This window comes from Psammomys obesus, unplaced genomic scaffold, assembly GCF_907164565.1.
Source record: "Psammomys obesus unplaced genomic scaffold, mPsaObe1.curated_primary_1811, whole genome shotgun sequence".
Taxonomy (NCBI): domain Eukaryota; kingdom Metazoa; phylum Chordata; class Mammalia; order Rodentia; family Muridae; genus Psammomys; species Psammomys obesus.
The window spans coordinates 13,139,366-13,149,287 of record NW_026585644.1 but is presented as its reverse complement, the minus strand read 5'-3'; the positions used below and the strand labels follow the sequence as shown (position 1 = coordinate 13,149,287).

General features: G+C 41.3%; 1 protein-coding gene across 1 annotated transcript in view; it reads left to right on the top strand.

Annotated features, from left to right (window-relative positions):
• The window catches only part of Sh3yl1 (SH3 and SYLF domain containing 1), a 31,428-nt gene extending 30,416 nt beyond the window's left edge, over positions 1–1,012 (top strand). The window contains exon 10 of the mRNA XM_055624750.1: positions 653–1,012. Within this exon, the coding sequence (XP_055480725.1) occupies positions 653–843 (191 nt within the window). The 3' untranslated portion in view covers positions 844–1,012. The remainder of the gene's footprint in view (positions 1–652) is intronic.
• Positions 1,013–9,922: the final 8,910 nt, after the last annotated feature.

Below are 9,922 nucleotides of genomic sequence, written 5' to 3'. Positions count from 1 at the left end.
AGAAAGAAAGAAAGAAAGAAAGAAAGAAAGAAAGAAAGAAAGAAAGAAAGAAAGGAGAAAAGAAAGAGTTGAATACATATAGAGGCCAAAGATTAAGCAGTCATTAATTAAATGGCCTAAACTTTTGCCACTGAAATCATCAAATTATGTGCTACTGAATTTATAAACTATTGAGGAATTAGCAATTTTGTGTTAAATACAAATAATATTGTCAAGAAATTAGGTAATCAGAATTTTAAATTGTGTAATCAAAATTTTAAATGTAGATAAAAATATTTTAAATGTCTTTCCTGGTGAACCTGGGACTTGATCAGCTGGGCCCTGCTGTTCCAGGCTTTCATGTTTTCTGCTGTGATCCCATGGCAGTGTATATATGCAAAGCATTTGTGGAGGCCAAAAGACAACCTGTCGGAGTCAGTTCTCTCCTTCTATCATATGGCTCCTAGGGATCTGTCTCAGGTCTCTCATCTTTTATAAGGAGAAATTCTAAGTTTAATGTTGTAAACAGTGCAGAGCTTGTGCAGTGTGGGTTCTGACACCCTTCGGGAAGGCCAAAACTTAAACCCTGACTGATCAGCTTCTATCTTACCAACCATACTTTTCAACTTCTTTCCTGAAATATTTATCATTTGATTACATTTTCTTGTTCTAGGTGGCTTGAATCAGCCAGTGGAAGTGACGGCGTTATACTCGTTTGAAGGGCAGCAGCCAGGGGACTTGAAGTTTCAAGCTGGAGACAGAATCACAGTTATATCAAAGACTGATTCACATTTTGATTGGTGGGAAGGAAGACTTCGAGGTCAAACTGGAATTTTCCCGGCCAACTATGTAACTATGAATTAAAGTTCATGCTATTTTGTTATTTGATAATTCCACAAAAATATTTCTACACAGACAGGATTCACTATTTACAGTAAACAGTAAGCTGTTTAAACACATCCTTGTTCTGCAAATGTTTTATCCAGTTGTAAAAAAGATTTTTTCTCTGCATATAAATAAATGATTAAATTAACATGTCCCTAAAGAGTCTTTATTAACTTAATCACATAACCTACTGTACAGTGGTTGTCGACAGTTTCTGTGGTCATGATATTTTTGTGCTTCTCATACCCCGCTGCCCCTTGAATCTGACTGCTCACAACCACTGTTTTCATGTAAACCATGCCTGTCTGGGGAGTGCTGTTCACTTTTACATGAATACGGGTCAACCTCCAAACATCTGGGTGTGGTAGAAGTTTGTTGCTTTCATTTAACTACATTTAAGTGATTATGTAAGATTGTGAACATAAAGACTCGGAGGCGCCCACAAAGGACAGGGGCCTCAGGGCCTCTCACAGAGAAATCTGTGTCTGACTCTTTCCCAACCTGCCATGTTTTGCTGTTCTCTCTCAAGATAAACCATAGAAACTAAAATTTCCCTTTCCCAAGAAGTATCATAGATACTAGAATCCCTTTTTCTCAAAGCAAATCTTCATGCATAGAAATAGGAATCTTCCCCTGTTCCTTCACCCTTCTATCTTGGAACTAACCATAAAGAAATTCTGTGATGTGCTTTGCTTGATAAATCCTAAGAACCACAGTAGGCACGGGCAGGGAATATCAGATACTTGCCGGATGCAGTTGTGCACAGGTGTCCATTTATCATAGAACCTAAGCATAAGTCAGTCTGGAAGCTCCCATGAAGGTGCCCCATAAAATGAAGATCAAAGATATTTCTTTTGCTTCTCCCCTGGTAACTTGTCTTTGGCGAAAGTTATTGTGTAGTTGGCAGAAAGTGGACCACTTCCTTTCCATCTCTGAAGGGAACAAGATCAGATCATCTTACATGTCATAGTAAATTCTTGCCCTGGACAAGAATGTGTATATTTTAGTTAATTTATAACCAAATTATAATTATAACCAGCCTTCATGACTGATCTGGAACAGTTTGCCCAACCTCTACACCTCACTTTCCGCACCTCTGATGACTGCATAAAATGCTGAGAACAGTGCTGTGCATGTGAATAAATCATTAAACATTAACAACTAATGGCACATTCTTTACATGGCAAAAGAGTGCTGCCTTGTCTAGTACCAGTTGGGCTGCCCATGTACCTAAGACACACTGAAAGGGAAGAGGCCTTGCTTTGCATTTCCTGTGTGTTCAGGTGCTGAGGTGGCTTACTGGTACAGGCACCACAATATTCAGGATGCTGAGGCTAATTCTGCCAGGCCTGTCACCCCTGGAGTTCATTCTCTGCTCTGAGCACCTTCTTTCAGATGCCTGCCCAACCCCTCAAGGTGCAGAGTGTCAGGCCACTGTCTCACCTGCTGAGCCCTGGCTGGGAAGCTCAGATCCTACAATCTTTGTGTTGTCCAGAAAAAGTGTCTCAAAGCTACAGAGGTCAAGTGAAGATACGGAGAGTTAAACTTGTGCGTTGGCCCACAGATACTTTCAGGCCACATGTTTTGTTCAAGAAAAACTTGAACAATGGAGAAGAAGAACAATAAAAACTAAATCAAAAGTAAGAAAGTATAGCAGGTTTAGACACTGATAAGCACTAAAAGAATATTATTGGTGGCACATAGGAGCAGGATGTGGCTCCCATCAAAGATGGCTAGGAAAACCCATCTGTGGAAGATGTGGCATAAAGACATGAGGAACAAGAGAGCTCTGTACAGAAGTTCCAATTTCTTGAACAATGTGATGGCTGTACTTGCTAATGACATGCCCTGTTCTTGAAAATCACTAAGACAGCAGAATTTAGGTATTTTCACCCCTCTGATGAGGATGTGAAGTAATATATACTGTAAGTAAATTTAATCACTCCACAATGTTTACATAGTCCAAAACATTTTCTCATACATGGTAATGGCATCCATTTTACTTTTTAATTAAAGTAGATGTTTAGAAAGAATCTTTAGGCTAAATTAGAATGCACTGGATGTATGAAAAGATTTTGTAAGTGCAAGAAACAATGAGTATTTTACCTAGAGAGGTCATGAAGGCAGAAGGAAGACTTCTTGTACCAGCAATTGCAAATACCCATGAAGGAAGTTTGTGTTCTGTGTATCTGTATTCTCATGACAGGGAATACACTTGTCCTAGAACTGTAGATAGACGCTGAGAAACACGAGCTGTGAACATGACCCAGTTAGAGGTTGTAGAGGCTTGTATTGTTAATACAATGGTTTTCAGGATAAAGAAAGGCTGTCAGTAAGTGGGCTGTGAGCATAAGCAGTAGAAGCAGAGAAAGCAGGATCTTCCCAGCAAATAAAGTCTGCACTCCATAGTTGAGCAGTGACATGGAAGAGGTGGGACAGGCTTGGTAAAGACAGAAAAAAGATGTGCTTATCCCTTTTCACCATGTTCACTTTAGGGATCCCCCCCCCCCAAGACACATCCAAGTCGGTCTGTAATGAAGTGGAAGGATCTGAAGCCAATATTGGAATCTGGAAACATTTGCTGTATAGTTTATTGTCAAAGACCAGCTTCAACAGGTCAGGATAAACTGAGGGTAGGCATTGAGTGGGCAACTGGTCACTCAGCAGACTTTTCTCCGAGGGAACAAAGGTTGATTCACTGGGGCCAGCAAAGTACTCCCTGTGACCGGGGGAAATACTCCTTGGGGGCCAGCAAAAAAAGCAGGGAGGGGAAGAATCATACACACACATACTTGGTGGATAAAGTAAGCTTCAACAAACTCCAACAACTTCACACACACACCTACATACATATAGACAGACAGACAGACAGACAGGACAAATGGACATATGCATTTGGTGGATGGAGCAAGGCTCCAACCAACTTCACATACATACACAAATACACACATACATATTGGGTGGATGGAGCAAACTCCAACAAGCAAACTTCAAAAAGTTTACACATATGCACATACACATGTATACATCTTGGGTGGATGGAGCATAGCTCCAACAAGCGACCTCCAACAACTTTTTTTTTTCTCCCAGCAAATATCCCAGCAAAATCTTTTAAGTAGTACAAAAATCACAATGTGGCTACATTCTGTTCTTCTTTAAGCCTATGATTACAATGAGTATACGCAAAAAGAAATGTGTCCCCTAATACCCACACATGGTCAAATGTTTTACATAGTGTGAGTGAAAAACAAATTATTCCCAAGAACCCACGTGTGCTTGTAACTAAGCAACTTGTTATAGATTAACAAAGTGTAAGCAAGCAAGAAATTTTCTCAGCCAGTTTCTCTTTACTGACAGGCTGCAATTTGAGGTTATAAAGAAAGGACCAATTATTATTTATCTTAAGAAGTAATCTTATAAAATCTTAAGAGAATCATAAACCTAAACTTTGGTATAAAAAAAGTTTTCTAATTTGTATCTTAAATGTACACATCTACTCACTAACAATTTTTTATTAAATCATATCAGGAAGCTGAGGACAAAAATTGAGTACAAGAAATTAATCATCACCTTGATCACCAGCCCAGCTTTAGCCAAGAGTCATGTCAGCCAGTGCTGATTGTGCTGCCATTGTTTATCTTCCCTGACATCAAAAAAATCCCAGCTCACCTACTAAGAGTGTGCTTTCTGCAAACGGAACAGACATCGAAAGTGGGTGAGAACAGGGAACAAGACAGGAGCCTACCACAGAGGGCCTCTGAAAGACTCTACCCAGTAGGGTATGAAGGCAGATGCTGAGACTCATAGCCAAACTTTGGGCAGAGTGCAGGGAATCTTAGGAAAGAAGGGGGAGATAGAAAGACCTGGGGGGACAGGAGCTCCACAAGGAGAGCAACAGAACCAAGAAATCTGGACACAGGGGACTTTTCTGAGACTGATACTCCAACCAAGGACTATGCATGGAGATAACCTAGAACCCCTGCACAGATGTAGCCCATGGCAGCTCAGTCTCCAAATGGGTTCCCTAGGAAGGAGAACAGAGACTGTCTCTGAAATGAACTGATTGACCTGCTCTTTGATCACCTCCCCCTGAGTTGGGGGCAGCCTTACCAGGCCACAGAGGAAAACAATTCAGCCAGTCCTGATGAGACCCGATAAGCTATGGTCAGATGGAAAGGGAGAAGGACCTCCTCTATCAGTGGGCTGGGGGAGGGGCATTGGAGGAGAAGAGGGAGGGAGGATGGGAATGGAAGGGAATGAAAGAGGGGAGCTACAGCTGGGATACAAAGTGAATAAATTGTAATAAAGAAAAAAAAAAGGTCTAGATTCATTAAAAAAAAAGTGTGCCTTTCTGAACCACAAATTGTTCCCTACAATTTCCTACATCAGAGCCACTAACAAAAACTTTTAACCTAACTTTACTAACACTCTGCTTCTCAACATTCTTTCTAAGGGCCGTGGTCATTGCTAACAATCTACATCTCTTTGTTCTTCGTGAGGGTGGTGGATGAATCATTAATCTGCCCCAGCAACAATGCTTGAAAAGATCAATCACTATTTTTGTAAGTGCCTATGGTACTGCCCAGTGAAGGCATGGAAGCCCTTTAGAGTTTTCCTACAACTCACGATTATGAGGGATGTGATGACTGTGAAGGCATCAAGCACAGCAAACTCGACAACAGCATGAAGTCCTCAGGATCCGTAGTACTCTAATGCTCATCGAGATTGGGCTGGCTGGTGGGCTGCATTCCAGGAGTCCTAAGCTGCTTTGCTGTTCCTCCTGCACAGCCCCCAACAGTTTGTGATTTAAAAACTGGTTTTGAGGGAGCAGAGCTACACCTGTGCACAGCTCCTGACAGGAAGAGAAAAAATCCTGTATATGGGGAAGAGGTGTCCATGTGGGCTCAGAGTCTGAACACACAAGGAAATGAGCACTGCCTTGGCACGGGCAGCTCAGCAGTTCCCTGGATCACCATGGGCACCACAAGCAAAGCCCCACTAGACAAGTGCCTGTGTTGGTGCTGGCAAAGGCTCAGAGGCTGGTACAGCGTCTGGGGCCAACTTCCATGCTTACTCTCATAGGAAGGAATGAATAAAGTCTTAACAATAAATCCTGCTGGCAGAATCAGTAAGTACAACTATGCAACTTTGAAAGCTTTTGCTGTAATCTCATGAAAGCTTGTTTGATTTTTATGCTTAGTATTTGAAAAGTGTGAAAGAACTCTGATTGGTCTAAAACTTTAGCAATTGTATAGACTATTCATTTTAGTGCCAGAAAGGTACTCATTACTCAACCGCATGCAACAGTAAATTTTAAAATAGCTTATATTACATTTGAAAACTGTTGACTTTAGGTTAGACAGTCCAGAAATAAAGCTGTTTCTTCCAGGGATTAGCTGATGAATGCAGTCCAGACAGGCTTCCCAAGCTCAGAGCAGTAGCTCTGGAAGCTGCCTTAGGAACCTGCTTATGAAATGAGCTCAGTGAAGTTGGCACAGTCATTGATTAGCTCCGCGATAACCAAAGCATGTCTGTAAAATCTGAGGATTACTTAGTCATTTACAATTACTAATTCTATACTACTGAAATAAAAACATTCAGAGTATAAAGCCATATGTCATTTAATTACACTTTAAAGGTATATATTAAAAGGGAAAGCATTCATTCCAACTGATAACAGGGCTGTATCTATCCAGACTGCACAGGAGACAGACCTCATTTGATAATAAAAGTTCTTTGAAACATAGAAGTCTGTTTTCCATGCTGTGATCCTGGGAGCACCAACCTCACTGGCTACATAGATAGCCAGGGGTGGTGTGCAGTGTGGTGCGTGTTGCCTTATTACTGGATGCATACATGCTGCCAAAGGCCAGAGCACCAGCGAATCACAGTGCCATCTAGCTGAATACAGCTGTCAACCCACGGGCTATGGCTCTCTCTCTGTACCAAGGTTTGCAAGCACTCAGTTGTTCTTTCACAGAAATAGTGATGCCTTTTCCTCTAAGATGCTGCTGCTTCTCCCAGAAGGCCCATGTTGATGCAGAGGCCGGGAACAGGAACCAGGGCTGAGCTCCTGGGTTCACCTGGGTGTCATCAATTACACGTCCAGCAGGCATACCACTTGGTCTATCCAGAGCCAGCCCTGCCAAGGAGGCCTATCTAAATAGCTGCTTTTCGTTGCAGAGAATAAATGCCCGCTGGTGGTCTGGTGTAAAAGTGTCAGGGAGGACAGCTCTCACAGGAAGAAAGCCTGGTCTCTAAGATTAGAATTCTGGAGGCTTTGAGTTTCCAAAGGAAAAGTCCTGGCTGCAGCCCCTAAAGCCTGGTCGTCTGGAAAATGTCTTGGAATCTGAGGAAGGTGATGCCTCGTTTTGGTCCTGCTGCCTTTGTGCCAGTGGGCTGTCACTCACCTTCCCATGCCCGCTCTTGATAGAAAAATCCTTCTGAAATGACGAAAATTCTACTATACTCAAAGGAGTCCTCCGATAGAGAAAACTCCTCCCTCCTTTCTTCCATCCCCCCCACCAAGTTCCCTTTCTTATTTACTTTCTTCTTGGTTTTTTTTTTTTTTTCATGAATTGAGTTGAATGGGGATAATTTAAGTTGAAATAACTTGCAAAAGGATTGAGTTATGATAAGAAACTTTATGTCATAAATGAGGAAAGCATATTTAAAATTGATCATTTCTAAACATGATATTTGTAAGTGCGTACTATAACAATTAGGATTAAAACTTGGTGTCTGCCTTAATTTCATGTCAGACTTACTTCTGCAGACATTGTTTTGTACAAGTAAACAAATGATAGTTATAAAATATATTTAAAGACAGAATGAGAAAATAAACAAAGAAAATATCCTGTTGTAACACGGAAGAGACACCAACTCATGGTCCTTGACAAGTAAATAATAGAATGAATGGTAGCTCCACCTGAGAGAGGGTTCAAGTTCATTTACTATAAAAACAACCAGGCAAGTAAAACACTATTAAGCACCAGACTAGTGCAATAGTAAGTAAGCCTTGTAGGTGACATTCTCTCAGTGTTCAGTTAACTGGAAATGGGTTAAATGAACAGATTTAAGAATTCCCCCTTCAGATGTCAAGAGCAGGAGTGGTCTTCTCCCATGGAAGGGCCCCCTACTTGGTTAAACAATATCAAGAGCTCATCTCTGAAATCATGTACATGCAAGAAAAACTGGATGGCTTTATCAGGTTTTATTCATATATTTATATACACCTATATAACAAAGACAAGGAGGCCAGGAATTTGAAAAGAAGTTGGGTGAATGGGTGGGGGAGGGAGTTAGAGTTAGAAAAATGAAGGAAAGGAAATGGTATAATCATATCTTCAATTTAAAAAGAATCTCCCTCAGATTTATAATTGTAAGGAAAAAATCAAGTTTATCTTAGTACCATTCTATTGCTGTGAAGGGACAACATGACCACAACAACTCTTATAAAAGAAAGTATTTAATTGGGGGCTTCCTTACAGTTTCAGAGGGTCAGACCATTATCATCATAGCAGGCAGGCAGGAAGGGCGTGGTGCTGGAATAGTGGCTGAGAGCTTTCTATCCTGACTGCAGACAAGCAGAAAGAAAGAAACTTTGGGCCTGATGTGGGCTTTTGAAACCTCAAAGCCCACCCCTAGTGGCACTCCTCCTACAAGGCCACATCTGCTCCAATAAGATCACACCCAATTCCTCTTGAACTGTTCCACTATCTGGGGACCAAGCATTCAAGCACATGAGCTTATGAGGGCCATTCTAATTCAAACTACCCCAGAGTTTTTGTGCTAGCCTGGCAGATTATCAGAGTCAATTTTGTCAACAATTTGGCATTGATAAGCAGTCAAAAATTACCTACCATCCTCTCAGAGCTATTGACCAGTAATACCCTGGTAATAAGCCAACTAGTCCTCATCTCAGGTACCAAGTAGTACCATCCCAAGAGTGCTGACTACTGCCCTTGAAATAATCCTTTAAGGTAGTACCTTCAAGGTACCCTCCAAAGATACTCAGCTAGTACAAGCGAAAGGTATCCGACCGAGTTGTTGCACTTGGCATCTTGAGGCCCTATGTTTCGTGGCAGTACCAGGTTAGGCTTTGGTTGGCTAGGCCACTCTACCACTGTGGTGTTCGGTGCTTCTTCACGTTTTTATATGTGTATTTACATCATTCTCTAACAATGTTCCAAATACAGTAGAGAAAACAAGTTGTCTTCGATATAAATTCTGTCAGGACCCACAGCTCAACACAGGGCAGGAGAGGAAAGAGGGAAAGAGACTGTATACAGAGGTATGTCCGGCTACAGTCTTGGAGGGACCTTGTCAGTCTTTATACTTGTGTGCTTCAATGTTGAATGTTTCTCCCTGAAAAGCTCCTCATACCTTGATACACACTGTGAATGAAAATAAATCCATCTTAAGTGGCCTTTTGCCCTGGGTGGACAAAGCCATGGTATGTACACACTACTTCATGATCAGAAATTTCTGCCAGCATAGATTCCCAGATTCCCTCTGTGTTATCATTTGAACATAAAATGCCCCCCATAGGCATTTGCGTTTGAACACTTGGTCCCCAGCTGTTGGCACTATTTGGGAAAACTATGGACCTCCAAGGAGGTGGAGAATAAGCCATCTTCCTGCCTTTACTGCCTGTTGCCATGCCTTTCCCTCCAGAATGGACTCTGCAGGTGGAACTGTAAGCCAAAACAAACCCTTTTCTCCAAAGTTGATTTTTCTCAGACTGTTTTATATCAGCAAAGGCAAGGAGCCTGGGACAATCTGGTTTCCTGTATGAAAAACTGACATTTATTTTTATTCAGATAATTCCAGAACTAGCTTAATGCCTAAGAGAATGACCTTATATATGGCTACTAGTTATGGAGAAAATTGACATAATTTACTAATTCATATATATCATATTGAGAAAGAAGTGATTACTTCAATTGAAACCAGCAACAAGACAATTTAATTTTATGTAACTGTTTTATTACTTAAAATGGTGAGAATTGACTGGGTGCGGTGGCGCATGCCTGTAATCTCAGCACTCAGGAAGGCA